The following is a 19,458-nucleotide window of genomic DNA, read 5'->3' on the forward strand; positions in this document are numbered from 1 at the left end:
AACTGTAATTTTACCTCATGGACATTTTATGTGAGGAATTGTAAACTTTTCAACACTTCCATGTAGTATCTGTGAAGCCTACTGAAAGGTCAGATCCAGAACGTCCTGGTTCTTCAGCAGTGCTTGCTCTGGCTACCACAGGAAACTTTTACATTTATGGCATACAGCCAACGCCCTTGTCCAGAGTGACTTACAATCACAGTCCATCTGGAGACGTGGCTAGGGTTTGAACCTGTGACTATGTGCTCCCTTGGTTCATGGGTGAGTGTGTTTCCAGCTAGCAGATCCTCCATTACTGATGTCACCAGCTCCACCCACTTCCACTCAATTCATTGGAAATGTGATCCAGAACTGGAGGATCTGCTCCTGAGCGCCCCGTTTGTCATGATGTCACCATGGTGGAGGTCCAGGAAAGGAAGTAGCGTCAGCGCTGGCGTTGTCCAGGCCTGGTCGGAGAATTTTAATCCCCTAACACCCCCACCCGCCCCGACTCTGGGCAGAGCCTCCAGAGTGAGAAAGAATTTACTGCCTTTCTTCAAAAGGAGATAAAGCCGCTTGCAGCAGCCCCTCGCCTCCTGCTCTGCAGCCCGTCCGTGTGTAGAGTTCTCGGCCCGGCCAGATTGATGGGACAGGGGCTTCCCCGAGCGGCCATATTTCCTGCAGAGGCAGCCATTTTGTGTCTGTCGTACCTGCGCTGCATCTGAAGTCCCCGAGTCTGCGGACATCTGCTAACGGCCTCCTCCAAAGCGGCACAAAGGAGGGTCTCTATACACCTTCTAAAGACAAACGTCTGTCCAAGTCAGACAGGCGAGGTGGGGCGGGGCGGGGGACGTCTAGACGCTTTATGGCCGCCATAAGAAAGTGCGACCGAATTCCATGTTTCTGCCGCGCTGAAACTGAACAATTCTCGCCGCGCAACAGCCGTAAATCTGCGGACGCCGTTCTCACGCTTCCTCGGGAGTAAACAATGCAGCCGCGCAAGCGACGCCGTAAACCGCAGCTCACAAAGAGAGTTACTGCCGGCCCCGCCAATCACGTCCGGCGGCCAATAATCGCTCGGCCTTCGGAGAACGTCCCGGGGAGGGGACTTGTAAAGCCAACACGTGTTTCTCAGGCCACAGTAAAAGATGAAAGGCGTCGGCATGGCGACCCCCGCACAGTGTAAAGCGCGAGAGGAACTCCCCTCCGACAGAAAATATCACATTTTGCAGGCGACAGTCGAGTAAACGAGGTAGTAGCCTAGCGGGTAACACACTCGCCTATGAACCAGAACCAGGTTCAAACCCCACTTACTACCATGGTGTCCCTGAGCAAGACACTTAACCCTGAGTGTCTCCAGGGGGGGACTGTCCCTGTCACTACTGACTGTAAGTCGCTCTGGATAAGGGTGTCTGGTAAATGCTGTAAATGTAAATGTAAACGGCGTTATGCTAATAGCGGCTAATATGCTAATCATCTCTCTTGTTGGAAATTCGCTCCGTATGAAATGTCCCGCCGCTTTGATCGATGGGAATTGGGAGGAAGCAGGCGGAACCCCGGGAGCGGACCGGAAACGGCGGCCGTGCGCTGATGACTATTGATTGATTGTGAAAAGTTGACGGCGCGTTATTGCATCTGGAGTGGGGTGACCTTGCCGTCCTCTGTCCATTAAGCTCTCTCCCCCCAGAGCGCGTTTTCGTGGAATCGTGGACTTGGTGGGTCCTCCACCGCGCGGTAATGTGATACCAGAGGCACGTTTTTGGTGGGTGCTAAAAGACTTCCTCCCGCCTGGCCGGCCTGTAAATACGGGTGTTACGCGGCCGTGATTGATGTGTGTGGACACTGGACAGTGTCGGTGAGGGAAAGCAGGACTCGGGAAACGTTCGAGCGCGAGAGCTTTCATCTCCACGCCAGCGTTCTTTCGCACCTCGCCGCTGGCCTCTTTTACGGGCTCCCTGCCGCCGGTGAATTATCGGCCAATTGTTGCGCATCACCGAAAAGTGTCCGCTGGCCTGGCAGGACCACCGAGGGGCTTTTACCGCATTTTCACCCAGCCAACACACAACAATAAAACGGCCTTCCAGTGGGTGACAACAGGAAGGGGAGATAAGATGGCCGCCCGTGGTGGGGGAGGGTCGGAGGAAATCAGCAGATCAAACGCGGGGTTTCCTCCTTCCTCCACGCTCAAATGAAATCAGATGGGATGGTGAGATGAGTTTAGATCGAATAAAGGAGGAAGCTGTGATGGAGGTGGCGGGGTGGGGGTCAGGACTCCACACATGGCTGTAATTTTATGGAGGCTCCTGTTCTGAAGTAAACATGACCATACATGAGCTTTTGTTACAGCCGGAGCCCGACAAGCGTCACCTTTACCAGCGGAACAAGGGGCCAGTGTGTGGACCGACCTTCGTCTGACCACCAGTTCGTCCCCACAACTTCTACTTCATTTCATCACATCTTCTCCAGTCCTGCAGCAGATCGTATGAAAGTAACAAAGACATTCTCAGATCTTCACATGATCTTATTTGGATGAACAACATCTAGATCTGGACCTTCTCAACTCAATTCATAAGTCACCCCACTGAGGCCAGGAATCTTGAACGATGAAGCCCGGTGTAGATCAGACGGAGGTGTCAGAGTCTCACTGTTCCATCTGGGAGGAAGGAGGCTGACGTCTCTGCATCTTCTGATGGCTTTTTCCAGGTGAGAAGAACTGAATGGTTCGTCTGTCCGTCCATCCATCCGTCCGGACGCAGGAACGTTTATACCAATCAAACGCTGCCACATGTCACAGCCCGAGTCTATTGATTGATTGGGTTACATCCAAATTACAGCCAGATGGGGCAGCGAGGAGGTTAAGAGAACGTCTCTCTCTCTCTCTCTCTCTCATCAGGGACTCTTTCTGAATTTTAAAATGACAAATAAATGATTGCAAATCAAAAAACGAGGCAAACAAGAGCGTGAGAGAAGAAACGTCCCCGGAGCGGCACTCAGCTGAGAAGACAAACACAGGAAGTGTGTGTCCGACCACATAAACAGCGTGGAGACATGGACAAATATTCTCATCAGGACAATTTAAAAGCGAGCAGCAGCGGCTCCACCGAAACACGCACAAACGCCACATCTGAACGGGGACGGAGGACAGGAGAGAAGATGGAGACGCCGTCCCTCATCTCACCTGGACACCAGTCAGTTGTGGTGACACTGCCTCACCGTGACAGCGCCTGTTACTGGTGACGGGATCCATAATGACAGGTGACCACATTCCAGCATGGAGGTAGAACGTGATGATGATGGTGATGAAGATGGGTGTGAGCAGATATCTGCTCAGGCTACACCTGGGCGCGTGTGAAACTGGACTACCGTGAAAACGTGGCTCCTCTGTCCACGCACACACACACACACACACACACACACACACACACACACACATTAAGATGCCGTCAGCTTATGGTATCGGATAAAAGTGTCTTATTGTCGTCATGGTGACCACATAACCGGAACAATGGAGTTTAGTGGCTGGAGAGGAGCAGAGGGCGGGTGGAGGAGATAAAGGAGGAGCAGCCGCCTCTTTTTATCACACATCTGCTCGGGACGCTCCGCAGATTATTTTCAAGTCCCCTGTCGGAGTGGACCGGTGACAACATCTGTTACACACACACAGGAGCTGGACAAATGGCGTGTGTTCCCGGCGATGCTGCGGCGATGCTGCGGCGATGCTGCGGCGATGCTGCGGCGATGCTGCGGCGTTACAGGTCTGTGTGTGCGCGTGTCAGGTGGCTCTTCTCTTATTCCCCGACTATTGATGTGTAAATGTGAGTGTTTATTACGCCGCGGCGCGCACACTTCCCTCGGCAACGGGACGCGGTGGACAGCAGCTGGACAGGAGGGCAGAGGGAGGCTCCGTGATGATTGGCCCGCACGACAGACGTGACCCCTGACCCCACACTGATTATTTTGTCATTCTTGACTGTACAGAACGGCGCAGTATTAAGCGTGGTAAAATTTGACCACATTTACTGTGGTTCAAACACTGAACACTAGTACATTTTCTGTATACTCCAGTATGGTAAATGAATGTCTTGAATTTATTATTAAGTGTCATGTTTGTGCGCAGAGTAAACAACAAAAGCTCAGTGCTGCTCCTCCGGGGGCCGCGATAAAAGGCTGTCTCTGGCTTTTAAATTGAGATCATTAGAAAAGGTGTGTGTGTGTGAGTGTGAATGGGAGAACCCCCCCCCACCACTCCATATTGATTAAACAAATTTGCCACAAATCATTTTACAAATGGCCCACGGGGGGCTATAGAGCTTGGGGGAAACGTCCCATTCACACCGACGGACCCCCCCCGCCGAGGCGCGGCTACGCTGCTGAGCACCATTCACTCCGAGACACGGACATCTGTGGAGCCGGAGAGGGACACACACACACACACACACACACACACACACACACACACACACACACACACACACAGAGACTTGTACAGCATTGTGTGAAAGTTTGAATCACTAGTTAAACTAATTAAAGCTTCTCATTTTCCCCACAGTAACTGATATGTAGAGATGAACGCTGGAAAGTACTGAATGATCTCCTACAAGCAGAAGCAGATGCAGAACAACGTCGTGCTGCTGCGTAGAGAACAACAGGAGAACAGAGTCTCTTTCACTGGGTCATTGTTTCATGAAAAGAAGGAAATTTGACAAAAAAATATTTAGTTTTGTTCTGTCAGAAATATATGAATAAATGAGCTCAGAATCCCTTTCATCATCATCCTAATTAGCTTCATGAGACAATCCTTATAATGCGAGTTTCACCACAGCATGAAAGGGAGCGATGCATCCTGGGTAACACTGCAGTAACAACCTCACGGACGTTGAAAAAGGGATCAACGTGTGGTGAACTGAATGTTGGTGTCTGTGGTGACCTTCTGGTACGTTTCATGCTGGGTTGTCTTGTCAGAAGCTCGTGACCGGGAACCAGGATCTAGAGCAACTCAGAGAGAGACAGATTAAACTCGGGTGGTTATGGTAGATGTCTGTGTCCCCGGTGGACTGTCTAGGAGGCTCTAGGTGAGACGATCATCATATTGTTTGTGAGGTTTAATTGTTATGGGATAGTTGGATAAAAAGTTGTCTTTAGCCTGGATTTAAGTATTAACTCTGTTTCTGAGTTGCGAGCAGAAGCAGGACGGCTGTTCTCTGTAGCAGAAGCTGGTCCACCTGCTCAGTACCGGAGACATAAATCCTCATCCTTGTGCGGACAGAGTCGAAGGAGGAAAGATGTGGAGGCACCTTCCTGTCACCAGTTACAGGCCCAGACCTCCTTGAGTGAGACACAGGGAAGTCAGGCTTGAACCTGTCACTTTGTGGTCTTCTGGTTCATGGCCACCAGGCTACTTGCACCCTTTCCTCAGTTCTGGAGCGAAGTATGTGTGGAATGTGGTGGTCATCTTCTCCAGTGACCACTGCACCATCCAGCACGGTCCATCTGAGCAGTGGACTGAACATGAAAACTCTTCTTTATGTCTGCTTCACTGAAGTCCACTAGAACAACCTTCCAGGGCCTCCTGACCCACGCTGCCAATGACCTCTGACCTTGTTTGGGCCTCCTTTATGACTTTTTCCTTTCTTTTTTTTCAGCTCTGTGACCAGATGGTGAAACTATCAAAGGTTTTTTTTTTTATGAGAAAGATTTGCAGCGGCAGAGCTCCTCGCACTGAGCTTCTCACAGAACCAGAGAACACAGGAACTGAGGAACCTCCTTTTAAACTGGCTCAGCACAAACGCAGAAAATGATTCTTTTGCCCTTCACTGTTATTGGGAGAAATGTCATCGGTTTAATTCATTTAAAGAAATTAATGAAGAGCCCACAAACTGAATATGGACCAGATTTACTACAGTAGCTAAAGAATCCACTGGAAAAGACACAAACAAGATGATGGGTGCTCAGATCCAAGTTAAACATCCAATCACTGTTAGTATGCAAATGAGCGACTCGTCAGATAATTAACAACCACTAAAAACTATATTTACATTATTACATTCAGAGGGGGACCAGTCCGCTGTTCTTCTCCCAGCTTCAGTCTGGAGGACCCCGAAAAGAAGCCCCGCCCCGCTTTCAACTCTGCACCCAACAGGTTTCCCCTTTCATATACTGATGTAATCACTGCCATTTTAATATAGATTAATAATGTTTTTTTAGATTACTTGGCCTTGTTAATATTGGCAATAGTGAGGAGTGTCATTGTTGTGTTTGAATATATTTGATATTAGTCATCCAATTAAAGTAAATGTCATGTTTTTAGCGAGGGTGGTAGTGGCCTAGTGGATAACACACTCGCCTATGAACCTGAAGACCCAGGTTCAAATCCCGCTTACTACCATTGTGTCCCTGAGCAAGACACTTAACCCTAAGTTGCTCCAGGGGGGGACTGTCCCTGTAACTACTGATTGTAAGTCGCTCTGGATAAGGGCGTCTGATAAATGCCGTAAATGTAAATGTAAATGTAGTGAAAGTGACGTGATTGTCATTGTGAGACACTGCAGCACAGCACACGGTGAAACGTGTCCTCTGTATTTAACCATCCCCCTTGGTGAGCAGGGGCACCATGACAGGCGCCCGGGGGCAAGTGTGTGGGGACGGGACCATGGTGGTTCATTACCCGCTAGGCCACCACTGATAAAAAGTCTAATAAATCATAATCAGATTTTTTTTCTGTTTTTGTCACGGTCAGGGGGTTTGTGTTCTCAGTCTTCAGATGGGACACCCAAGGTCTTAGAATAGAGGCCTGACAAAGTTCAATCCAGTTACACAACAAAAAACCCACCTCACCCATTTCCTGCCTCCGTTGGCAACATGTGCCCCCTCATATGTGCCCGTCTAGAACCGTCCCTGGTAAGAGACGTCCTGTGTGTGTGTGTGTTGGTCATCTGGACCATAATTTCCTTCCTTTCTCTTCTGAAGTATTTATGACAGCAGAGCGTCTCAGTGAAATATAATAAAAAGGGGAAGAGTATTAATGTTGGTTTGCAGAAGCAGAAATGGAACTGACCTCAGTAAATCCAGGGGTGACACCTTCTCATATTAAACATGCATTTTGCATGAATGTCTGCATGTTAAAAACACACCGTTTGAGCGTGTTTATGGAACATCAGAGTTTCCCAGCAGCCCTGATGTGCCCACAGGAATCCCCATTAGAACCTGCGACCGCAGCACTCATGAAAGAACACACACGTGGAGGAGGCGCGTCCGCGGCAGCAGTGTTTGCATGCGCCCGGGCCCGGCATTCCGCAGCTCTGCCGCTGACGGAATCCCGTTCTGGGAAGGAATGCGTCACGCAGGAATAATTGGCTAAAAGAGATTCAGATGGACTGAGATTGGCCCACCACACCACCCCCATCGCAACAAAACAAAGAGAGCCGGGGGCAGGGTGTGTTTGACTTGGGAGAACTGATGTTGTGTTGAGGAGGCGGGGGGGCATGAACCACACACACACACACACACACACACACAGTATTCCCACTTAGTGGATTAACTCTGAGCTGATACGAAAAAACCTCCAACCAGACAAGACTAAAGCCCTACAGAGACCACCAGGGTCACCAAAAATCTCAAACATCCTTATAAGACAAGGCTGCCATTTGATCCTGGTCACATGGTGCTTCTCTAGATCATGTGATGCTCCTCTATTAGTTGATCAGACCCACGTCTATAGAAATGTTGGGTTCCATGATTCCTGACCGGACCCACTGATCATTTCCAGATCTTTTTCATTCGTGATCTCACCTGAGACCCTCAGTGAAGATCAGACGTTCCGTTTCCATCTCATTAATAACGCAGGTAGACATTCGGATGAGTACAGGTGTGTGTGTGTGTGTGTGTTTTGTGAGTGGGAGACTGCAGGCAGTGCATCTGAAAGCTCCGCCTCCTCCAGAATAATGCAAAACGCCAAATCCGCTGATTAATTAGACTCATTAATTAATCCCTTGATAATGGAGGAGTGAAGATGTCCCACTGGGTGGACCTTTGGTTGGACCCCACTGAGGGGGTCATTACAACTGTTACCCCCCAGAGGAGCATCGCACGGACCAATCAGAGCGAAGCTGCTGGAACCTCGACTGAGCTTTTGTCACCATGAGGTAGAGGTGGAGGTGCAGGATGGAGCGGCCTCCACTTTTCAACGCAAACACCACAATTAACACCTTGTTAAAAAGAGCCCACATCTGGGGGGAATTACTGGTCCTCACGCTCAGATCCACTCCATTTACTTCTGCTCAACGTTCCCACATTTTATATGGGAGCCAGACAAAGTGAAGTGAGCAGCATGGGGACGCCCGTCAACTGTCCCGCGGGTCCGCGTGGTGGCGCATTAATCTGCCGAGGAATTCGGGGGTCTCGACGTGGCTCTCGCTGCCCCCCTGGACGGCCGCCGTTTATGTAAGCAGAAACAATAGTTGTGATTGAGGACATTCCAGCTGGGGTGTTGGGTTACGGCGTCCCTCTCTGTCAGATGCTTATCAGCCGGGGTCTGCGCCTTCATAAGCTAATTAGGCAGCTTGTATTGATGGGGGTCAACAGGAAATTTTAAAACGCTGGAGCATGAATGGAATAAGTGGGGCGCACGAGACTCTATGGTCATCTGTAAAATGTGTAAAGAGTCGTTTTCTCGCCTCTGTTTGCGGAACACTCGTATGCTAATGTGGGCCTGAGGGGGACAATGGGCGTCCTGACCTGAGTGTCTGGCCGGCGTAACAGATATGAGGAAAAAGAAGTGAAAGAGGCCTTGTGGTCAGTCACTAAAGCACGAAAAAGCATAAAATTACATTCGAACCCAGTCCAGTCATCATTCAATAGAAAAATATTAAAACTGCTAAATAAAACTGAAATCCAATCTATTTGTGTATTTCTGGATTTTTGGTTTTACTTTGCTTAACACCTCTAATTTGACATTTTTAGTATATATTATTTATACCTGAGCATCACAGCACATGTACTATTTCTAATAATCAATTCTTCATGCATTCCACATTTCACAAAAGGCTGATTTATAAATATCAGTAACCAATCAGAGTAGGGGGCGTGTCCACACATGCTAATTAAGCAGGTATGGCGATGAATAAAAGTGTTGAGTTTACTGTGCATGAACCCCCACTGGCCCCGGTGGTGGTCATCACCCCCCGGTGTACAGTAACCCGATCCCTGCAGCCACTGCCCACCCCCTCCACTAAAGCCCCTGTGTGTTTGGTCAAGGTGGGGGTTGATCAATGTCCTATCTCCTCTACATCTGCGAGTTTCAGCCATTTTCACCCCCTACACACACAGCCTTTTGTTCGGTCATGTCATCTAAAATCATTTGTTCTTCGTGCTCCGGCGCGGTGATTCGTCAAGATAATCCCGGCGTGTCATGGCGCCGGAGTAAAAAGTTCACGCGTGCTTGGATGCAGCTTCAGGCAAAAACAAAAATGTCAGCTTTATTTCTAGCCGAGCGGTAATGAGGATTCGTGAGCGTCTCCATTGGCCGGTTCTAATTACAGGAGGGACGACATGAAACAGACACATTTCAAAGCCTCACATCTGTCATTAAAGGGTGGCCTGCGTCGTCCCCGGGAATAAATGATTAATGGAGAGTATTGATTAAAAAGTCCATAGATGTGAAAATTCCCTCCTTTCATTCCTGGTTTTGAATGATTGTTTCATGTCCGATTTTCCTGTCCGGTAATAAAGACGGCGCAGACCAGGGCTTCGCCGTCAGGTTGAATGGGGATGTGAAGGGCATGAATGCACAGGTAAACACACACACACACACACACACACACACTTGTGAGTGGTCAGAAGGACACACACTTGCACAATGGCCCTGGCGTGTAAAGATCAGATTTCGCCGCTGTTTGTTTTTGTAGGATGAGGGCCGAGCTCTGACCCTGCCGCGCCCCAACAGCAGGCTAATGCTACATGCTAATTCCACACACAAGTGAGCAGGAATGCTGGGGTGTGTGCGTGTGTGCGTTCGACTGCTTTTCTGCACAGGAGACCATCCTCACTTCTCAAGATGAAGTAAAACGTGATAAATCTCACGGCATGGCGGGAAAAGGGAGGATTTGCAGTGAGCTGATAGCAGAAAGTAAAAACTCAGGGGGGACAAAGGGCCCGATGCTTTACATAAAGTGCATCACAATGGGGCATTCTCATTGGCCGGCTGCACTGTATGGTGCTGAATGGCTCTTTCTGAACAGACTGCATTCCTTTGTCCATTAAAAGGCCTTTACAAGGTCCAGACGCGCTCCCATTGGCTCCAGGAAGAGTTTTAGAATAAACCACTTCCTGACAATCTCTAGGAATAGAAACTCATGTACAGTAACACATTAGAACGTAAAAAGTAAACTGGGAGCCACCACCTAGATCTATCTTCATCCTTGTTCCACAATGTAGAACCGGTGGACCTGCATCTCGAGAGACGCTCTCATCCTGGTCCGGCGTACCACGTCTCACCTCTGCTGCACCTCCCCGGTGGGCGTGACCTCTGCATGGCACACGAACCGTGTGGTGTGAACATGGCCGCCCAGCACCCGGTTAGCTGCCGCGACAATCACACGAGTCAGATTGGTATGCAAATGACACACTCAGGCCACGTTATTCCTATTGTCTCTTCCAAATGTCCCTTTCCATTGAAAAGTGAAGATATGACACGACTGACTTGCACTTTCAAGGTGCCGATCTGCAACTTGGAGCAAAAAGAGGAAAATAAGAGGAGGTACGTCACATAAAAACAATAAAACGCTCAGCGGCGCATCCCGGCCTTTTAAAGGAAAACAACCTGTAGCCCTGAAACTATTTCAAAACGCTCCGCCTTTGTGTCCTGAGGTCACCGCGCTGCTATGCACATCTGCGGGGAAAAATGAATGCGGCCGCAGATAAAGGACCCCATTTTGCTGAGGACTCAAAGCTCACTTAAAATATCAATACTGTGATTGCCGGGACAAAAAGATGCCTGTATGAGGCAGAAAAATCCATAGCAACATTGACTGCGGCGCTTAATTACATTAGAGGGACATTGAGGGCCGTTCGGTGATGGGCCATCAAACAAAACAAAGGTCAAAAACTTCATATTGTTCTCCGGCTGAGCGGCAGACAAAGATGTTGCATAACGGCCTGATCAACACGGCCGCACTTCATATCCACCTTCATCATCATCACCACCATCACCATCATCATCTGCCGCTCTCACGCCTCAGACTTGCAGGAGAGTTAAGAACAAACAGAGTTTTCCTCTTTGAACTCCTTTCCTGGTCACAATTTATCAACAGGCCCACTGCGTCCCTGTTATTTATGTAAAAGAGGACACACACACACACACACACAGTGTCTTTAAGCAGCTGGGAATGGAAATGGCTTTTTTTGGGGGGTATTTATGACCCCATTCAAAGACCCCCATCTGAAAGACAGGAAGGAAGGAACAGAGGGCTGTACAGTATCAACAGCTCATTCAACATCTCATCTTCCTGCTACACCGCTAACAAAAGCACCTCCACACACACACACACACACACACACACACAGAATATGACTCTCACCCACGCTGCTCTCATTCATTTCGTTTTTTCCTACTATCCAGGGTTCCGGTGTCAAAAACGGAACAAATCAAATTAATACAATGTAATAGTTCCAGATAAAACCCCACTGTCTGGAAATGAAGGGGACTCATCTCCATAAAAAGTAAACCAACAGAAGGGTATAGTGGAGTATTAGATGGGTATATTGATGTATTGTGGGGTATCCAGAGCTATAGTCAGTTTATTGAGGTACTGTGGGGTTATAAAAAGTTGTATATTGCAGTATTCTGTGTTATAGAAGTATATATGGAGGTTAGGGATGATATATCAGTGTTATAGAAGGGTTTATTGAGAAATAGTGGAATGATAGCAGGATTTATTAAGGTATAGTGAGATTATTGAAGGGTTTATTGAGGTATTATAGGACTATCAGGTTTATCTGGGGTTATATAGGTTTTTATATTTGGGTATTGTGGGATTTTAGAAGGATTTATTAAGGTATAGTCAGATTATAGAAAGGTTTGTTGAAGTATATTAGGACTATATCAGGTTTATCTGAGGTTACAGATGGTTTTATATTGAGGTATAGAGGGATTATAGGTAGTGTGGGGTTATGGAGGGGCATTATAAGGTATTGCAGTACAATGGTGAAGTATAGAGGAAGTATAAAGCGGCTCCTGGTCAGGAGGTGGAAGTTGAGAAGAAACAGATCAAAGCGGCAGGTTAGTACTTCACACACGTCCATCATCTATAAGTCGGAAGGAATTTGAGTGGAGCCAGCACCACAAATCAGGTCCAGCAGGAGTAAAACGTGTCAGAAAAATGAGGAGGCGTCTAATGTTTTGTGTGTATTTTTAAGTTACTAGAACACAAATTCACTGGTTTTTTTTAATGGTAAATGAACATGAATAAAATATGAAAAATCTGTGTTCATCTGGTTTGGGTGGAATATGCCTGAACCTGCAGCTCTTTTTAATTAAACACTGACACCAAGAGGCCAAACTGTGGAACTGCACAGTCATTGAAACTGCTGAAGATGTAACCGTGGTGACCAACCAGCAGAACACTGAAGTGAAGTGATTGTCACACGTGATACACAGCAGCACGGCACACGGTGCACACAGTGAAATTTGGCCTCTGCATTTAACAATCACCCTTGGTGAGCAGTGGGCACCATGACACCCCGGGGAGCAGTGTGTGGGGACGGTGCTTTGCTCAGTGACACCTTGGCAGATCGGGATTCGAACCGGCAACCTTCTGATTACGGGGCCGCTTCCTTAACCGCTAGGCCACCGCTGCCAACACTGGACCACCTGGTTCTGAAAAAAAGCCCACAACTCACCGATGACTCAAAGGTGACCATGTAAAAAAGACCCGCTTATTGGGCTCCGTGTGGAGCACTTTTAAAGGCAGGAGATTCATAATCCAACAGAGCAGAAGGTGTAAGTAAATGAGACAAATTTTTAATCATGTAAACACAAACTCAGGCAGAGGCTGCAGGTCTGAAGTGCTGCTCACTGAAGCTCCGCCCACATGACAGCAGCAGCGACAATAGCTCCGCCCCCGCACTGTACTCAGTCAGTCGTGTGTTGGAGAAGACATGTTGCGTCCTCCACCGGCGTCAGAGAAGACGCGTCGGGCCTCCTCCGCCGCCGGCGGTCAGTCGGTGGAGTGGCCGCTGTCGGAGAAGATGTGTTGCGGCTCCTCCAGGGACAGTGGGACCATCAGGGTCTGGACAGACTCGCCGGGTTTGGACGCAACGTCTGGAGAGAGAGAACTGGTGACCTCATCCACGGGCGGCCCAAAAGCCTGACCTGTGGGGGCGGTGCCCTCGGTGACCACGGTGACCTCTGTGCCGCCCTCCTGGATGAGTGCGGTCAGGCCGTCCAGGTCGGAGCAGGTGGTGATGAAGGTTGGGGTGACGTCCCCCCCGAGTCTCTGTTGAAGGGAGGTGGCGGTGGTGGCGGCGGCGGCGTGCGTCAGCAGGAAGGCCGGCTGCTCCAGGGCGTCCTCTGCCGGCGGCAGGACGAGACTCACCTGCTGGACCATGGGGCCGAGCGGCGATTTAGCCGCCGCCTCCTGGCCGAGCTGCGGCGTCACGATGATCTTCAGCTGGGCGCCGGCGTACGCCGCCAGCCGGTCGGCCGGGACGTGGAGCTGGGCGGGGCCCTGCGCCGGGCTCAGCTGCAGGAACCCGCTCTGCTGGTGCTGGCGCCGGTGGCTACGCAGCGAGTCTTCGCGCACGAACGACGCGTCGCAGGCGTCGCAGCGGAAGGCTCGCGTGGCCTCCAGACGCGCTCTGTACCGCGAGCTCGCCGCTTTTCCGGCTGCTGCGGCCCCGCCCTCGCCGGCGTGGCTCTTCTTGCGGTGGATGAGCAGGTTGCTGCGCTGCTTGGAGGAGAAGCCGCAGTGCTCGCAGCGGAAGGGCCGCTCGTCCGAGTGGACGCGCTCGTGGATCTTCAGCGCCCCCTTGCTGGAGCAGGAGTAGCTGCACTCGGGGCAGCGGACGGGCAGCGCCGGCTGGTGCTGGCGCGAGTGCTGCCGCAGCGCCGCCTTGCTGCTGCACCGGAAGTCGCAGTCGGGGCAGCGGAGGGCGTCGCCCGTGCCGTGTTTGATCTGGACGTGCGACTTCAGGTTGCCCTTCATGGCGCAGCGATAGTCGCAGAAATCGCATTTGTACGGCTTCTCTCCGGAGTGGACGCGCACGTGGCGCTTCAGGTCCGAGTTGATCTTGAATTTGGCTTCGCACTGGTTACACTGGAACGGACAGTCACCTGGAACCAAACACACACACACACACAATCCAGCCATGTTACCGTAATCAAGCTGTAACAGTAACTGTGTACATACAACGATGGGGTTTGAACCAAGTTCCCCACTCGGCTTTCTGCGGTTTATAATACTCGTAAATAAAGTACTTGCTGTGCAGTATTGTTAAGACCTTTAACTCTGGATTTAATGATTACTACTCATTTGATGATATTTTTCGGCCAATTAAGACTTTCTACTGATGGGTGAAAACCTATTTATGCAGGGCCACTTGTGAACCGGAAGACCCAGGTTCAAACCCCACTTACTACCATCGTGTCCCTGAGCAGGACACTTAACCCTGAGTGTCTCCAGGGGGGGACTGTCCCTGTACTGACTGGGTGTCCCTCTGGATAAGGGCGTCTGGTAAATGCTGTAAAATGTAAAAACGTGACTACCAGCTCCATTCATGATCTGAGTCTGAAAGAAACGACGTGGACGTGGCACAACTAACTAAATGTCCATTTTTTTATTCTGTTTTAAACTGCTAATGACAGAGTTTATCCATTCATGTACTTCACGTGAAACGCTTTGTTGTTCCCACATACATCTTCTATTTGATGTAATAAACTGAATCGGCTAAAAAGTGGTTTTTGAGAAGAATAAGTCGCATTTACATTTACGTCATTTACCAGACGCCCTTATCCAGAGGGACTTACAGCCAGCAGTTACAGGGACAGTCCCCCCCTGGAGACACTCTGGGTTAAGTGTCCTGCTCAGGGACACGACGGTAGTAAGTGGGGTTGGAACCCGCTACGGCACCACCACCCTCTTCAGTAGTAGTAATTGGGGGCGTGACGCACCGGTGTGCGAGCGCAGGTGGACGGTCAGCTGGCTGGAGTTGCGGCTGGCGTACGGGCAGATCTGGCACTTGAAGGGCCGCTCGTCGTAGTGGATGCGCAGGTGCTTCTTCAGGCTGCTGCTGTCGGCGGCGGCGTAGGCGCAGTACCTGCACTTGTGCGGCTTCTCGCCGGTGTGCGAGCGGCTGTGCATGTTCAGCTTGTCCCGCCGGCTGAAGCGCTTGTGGCAGAGCTCGCACTCGAACGGCTTCTCGCCTGGCGAGCCAAACATGGGTGGTGAGAACCCCGGGCGGCGCCGGGCCGGGCCGGGCGGAGGGGCGCGTTACCGACCTGTGTGCGTTTTCAGGTGCCGCTCCATGTCCTTCTGGCCGTACTGCGTTTTGAAGGTGCAGCCTGGCCGGGCGTAAAGAGCGGTCAGCGCGGCGTGAGGCGCGCGGCGGGTTTAAAAAGCGGCGCCGCCCGCCGGTTACCTGAGAACGCGCAGCTCCTCCTGACCGACCCCGCGGCCGGCTTCATCCGCTTCTGGGCTCTGCTCAGGTTCTTCCGGACAACTTTGGCAACACAGGCCTGGAACGCCTCTTCAAACACCAGCGTGGTGCCGGACTCTGTGAGCGGGGAGTCAAAATGAACTGTGAGCGTCTCCACCCGTCCTGCCTGGTGGTCCAGGCTGGACCTCTACACAGCTCAACATCTCCACCCTTCCTGCCTGGTGGTCCAGGCTGGACCTCTACACAGCTCAACATCTCCACCCGTCCTGCCTGGTGGTCCAGGCTGGACCTCTACACAGCTCAACATCTCCACCCGTCCTGCCTGGTGGTCCAGGCTGGACCTCTACACAGCTCAACATCTCCACCCGTCCTGCCTGGTAGTCCAGGCTGGACCTCTACACAGCTCAACATCTCCATCTTTCCTGCCTGGTGGTCCAGGCTGGACCTCTACACAGCTCAACATCTCCACCCGTCCTGCCTGGTGGTCCAGGCTGGACCTCTACATAGCTCAACATCTCCACCCGTCCTGCCTGGTGGTCCAGGCTGGACCTCTACACAGCTCAACATCTCCACCCTTCCTTCCTGGTGGACCAGGCTGGCTCTCTACACAGCTCAACATCTCCACCCGTCCTGCCTGGTGGTCCAGGCTGGACCTCTACACAGCTCAACATCTCCATCTTTCCTGCCTGGTGGTCCAGGCTGGACCTCTACACAGCTCAACATCTCCACCCGTCCTGCCTGGTGGTCCAGGCTGACTCTACACACAGCTCAACATCTCCACCCTTCCTGCCTGGTGGTCCAGGCTGGACCTCTACACAGCTGAACATCTCCACCCTTCCTTCCTGGTGGTCCAGGCTGGACCTCTACACAGCTGAACATCTCCACCCTTCCCTCCTGGTGGTCCAGGCTGGCTCTCTACACAGCTCAACATCTCCACCCTTCCTTCCTGGTGGTCCAGGCTGGACCTCTACACAGCTCAACATCTCCACCGTCCTCCCTGGTGGTCCAGGCTGGACCTCTACACAGCTCAACATCTCCACCCTTCCTGCCTGGTGGTCCAGGCTGGCTCTCTACACAGCTCAACATCTCCACCAGTCCTTCCTACCTGAGAGGGCCGGACTTGGACCCTGGTCAGCGGGGGGAATCTGGCAGCCGCTCTGCTTGTGGGCGAGGAAGAGCTCGAAGTTGTTGTACTGCTGCTTGCAGAAGCCGCAGATGTGGATGTCAGGGCTGACCTCCACCAGGACGTGGCTGGGCCCTGAGACGAAGCAGACAACAAGCGTTGAAGAACCCGGCGCTTCCAGGACAGACGGCCCACGGAAAACTCACCTTCTGTGTGAAACGAAGCCATCAGAAGAGACTTTATTTTACGATATAATATGTTTTATTACACGCGAAGCCGACAGCCTCCGTTCCGGTCCCAGCAGACTTTCACATTTTGAAAAAAATCCAATTTTTTAACCCATCTTCCGTCTACATGGTTGTTCACATCCAGCCGCCGCGTATGTTGTGCGACAGCAGCGCGACAGTCACAGCCGCCTGACGGCACATGTTGCCAGATGCCGGAAAAAACGCTCCAACAAGAGCAGCAAGCAGAAACACTTTTCAGTACTTTTCAATGCACTGCGTAGTAGTTATGTTAATTAATAAATGCAAGATGCAATTGAAAATGTTAATGAACGACTTGAATAAAATTAAATCAAGGCGTTTACAACGCTGAGATCTGGCAACCACACTGATAGTAGCCCTCGCCTTCTTCGTGTAAACTCTGCTGAGGAATACCCAGAGGATTTCCGGCAGCGCCCCCTGGCGCACGTCCCAGAGCAGATATTTTGTTGCCAGGTATTTCCCACGGGTTCGTGCAGGTCTTGTCTGTTGTAGTCGTTTTTGTGGCAGTATCTGGCAACAACGATAGCTCTAAACTGGACAGGAGATGTTGGCAAGAATCATTGAATTGGCAGATTAGATGTATACACTGAAGCATTTCCACAGTGATTACTGTGTAGAATGGTTTAGAAATGAGTCTTTTTAGATGCATTTTGAGGTGTTTCTCTGAAGATATAATATCGGGTGGTAGTAGCCTAAGGGTAACACACTCGCCTATGAACCATAAGACACTTAACCCGGAGTGTCTCCAGGGGGGGACTGTCCCTGTAACTACTGATTGTAAGTCGCTCTTAATGGGAAGTGGCTCCAGTGATGGGTAGAAGCTTCTCGCCCAGAACTTCTCTCTGGTGCTACTCCACAGATGCACAAGGCTGTAGAAGTTGTGGGTGAGAGTAATCTAGCTGTCTGGGCTGGGGGAGGCAGAACACTGTCTATAGAGCAGTGAGTTGGTGAAGAGCAAGAGGAGACCTGCCGAGCTCATCAAACCTGCAGAGACACTAATTACCAAGAGCTTAATCACATACCTGTCTTTAGTCAAGATATGAACTTTTCTGTGTTAAAGCTGTAATTTCTTTGTCTTCAGTATCAGTATGGGTGGTGTGGAGGTTGTCAGGCCAGCCATCCTGAACCAGGAGCGTGTCTTATTCCACGTACATTCTCTCTTTTACAAAGTTCCATGTTTAAGTTGTTCTTCACATTTTCTACATCTGTGCTGTACTGCTGGTGTAGATTTGACTGTAGAAGAGTTTGATGGACCTCAGTCCTACCTTATGTGGACCAGTCACCTCTCTTCACCTTCAGGGCTGCTCTGTACTCTATAAAACAGTCCTTGTCCTCTCACTTAAAGTGGTTGAGAGATGGAAGCTCAGAAATTCAAGTTCATATTTTGAATTTAAGAGTAGGTGTGTGTTTAAACTGGTTGTGTACCTGGACCAAACAGAGCAGAAGATGAAGTGCTGATGTGAATCTCTGCAGAAGATGCAGCTATGATCTCCTCCACCAGAGAGCAGCAGATTTCCACCAACCAGCTCCTCGCCTCAGGCCGGTACCGGACAGGTGGTGGCAGGGCGGGGCGGGCCGGGCCCATCCCTGCTCTGGCTGGACATCTCACCACATCGGCTCTGAGGATGACATATCTGCCAGGTCACCCCGGGGGTGAGTAGGGGTTGAAAAATCTGCCTCATCATTAATTCATGTGCCATTTTCCCTCCTCTGCTGTAATTGAGGAGAAGCTCATTTTTCTGCTGCTCACGCCTCAGACGTTTTAAAATAAAAAGATGTCATGTGGTCGTGTGGGGAAGATTATGGCAAATGACCATTTGTGTGTAGACCAGAAGCAGATTTTGATGGACGGCGTGCTTCAGTTGGACCAGTTGAGCCAAAACAAGAATCAAACCAGAATATCTTAACCAGCGACAAGAGAACATTCTCTTCCACCTGCATCTGGGAGAATTGTGTAAAATTTCAGAAAGTTTGAATATGCTGATGTTTTAGTGCTATTACTATTTTCATGCACTTAGCAACACTAAATCAGCCTGAAATGAAGTTCATGACAATGTGAAATGCAGTAAACTGGAGAAATACTGAAAATGTCCTGAATGCTGGTGGAATCTTTAAAGACTTTCTGGCTGATTCTGGATGCATCATAATCTAAACAAGCTAACACCCAATAGAAACACATAATACATTAAAGGACTTTTACCTCAAGAAATAGGGGGAGGTGATCTGGGATCAATATTTACAGTTATAGTAGACACAGTTATATTAGAGTTTATAAAGTGATATTTCTATTAATATTTCTATAATGTATTCATAGTGTTGATAGTAAATGTGAAGAAGAACAGTATGTTTTCTATATTTCTAGGGAATTGTTGTTTTGGTGGCGAACGTGTAGAACGACGCTCCGCGTTTCTATATTTATTGTTGTTGGTGGCGAACGTGTAG

General features: G+C 50.1%; 1 protein-coding gene across 1 annotated transcript; it reads right to left on the reverse strand.

The window, feature by feature from the left end:
* Positions 1-12,974: 12,974 nt before the first annotated feature.
* Positions 12,975-17,135, reverse strand: zfp64 (zinc finger protein 64 homolog (mouse)). Its single transcript, XM_028994253.1, has 6 exons — positions 16,957-17,135; positions 16,733-16,885; positions 15,610-15,744; positions 15,470-15,532; positions 15,143-15,394; positions 12,975-14,305 (listed from the first exon to the last, which is right to left on the reverse strand). The coding sequence occupies exons 1-6, from the start codon at positions 16,976-16,978 to the stop codon at positions 13,191-13,193; spliced, it is 1,740 nt and encodes a 579-aa protein (XP_028850086.1). The 5' UTR covers positions 16,979-17,135; the 3' UTR covers positions 12,975-13,190.
* Between the last annotated feature and the right edge of the window lie 2,323 nt (positions 17,136-19,458).

This window comes from Denticeps clupeoides, chromosome 10 (genome assembly GCF_900700375.1).
Source record: "Denticeps clupeoides chromosome 10, fDenClu1.1, whole genome shotgun sequence".
In the NCBI taxonomy this organism is placed as follows: Eukaryota; Metazoa; Chordata; class Actinopteri; order Clupeiformes; family Denticipitidae; genus Denticeps; species Denticeps clupeoides.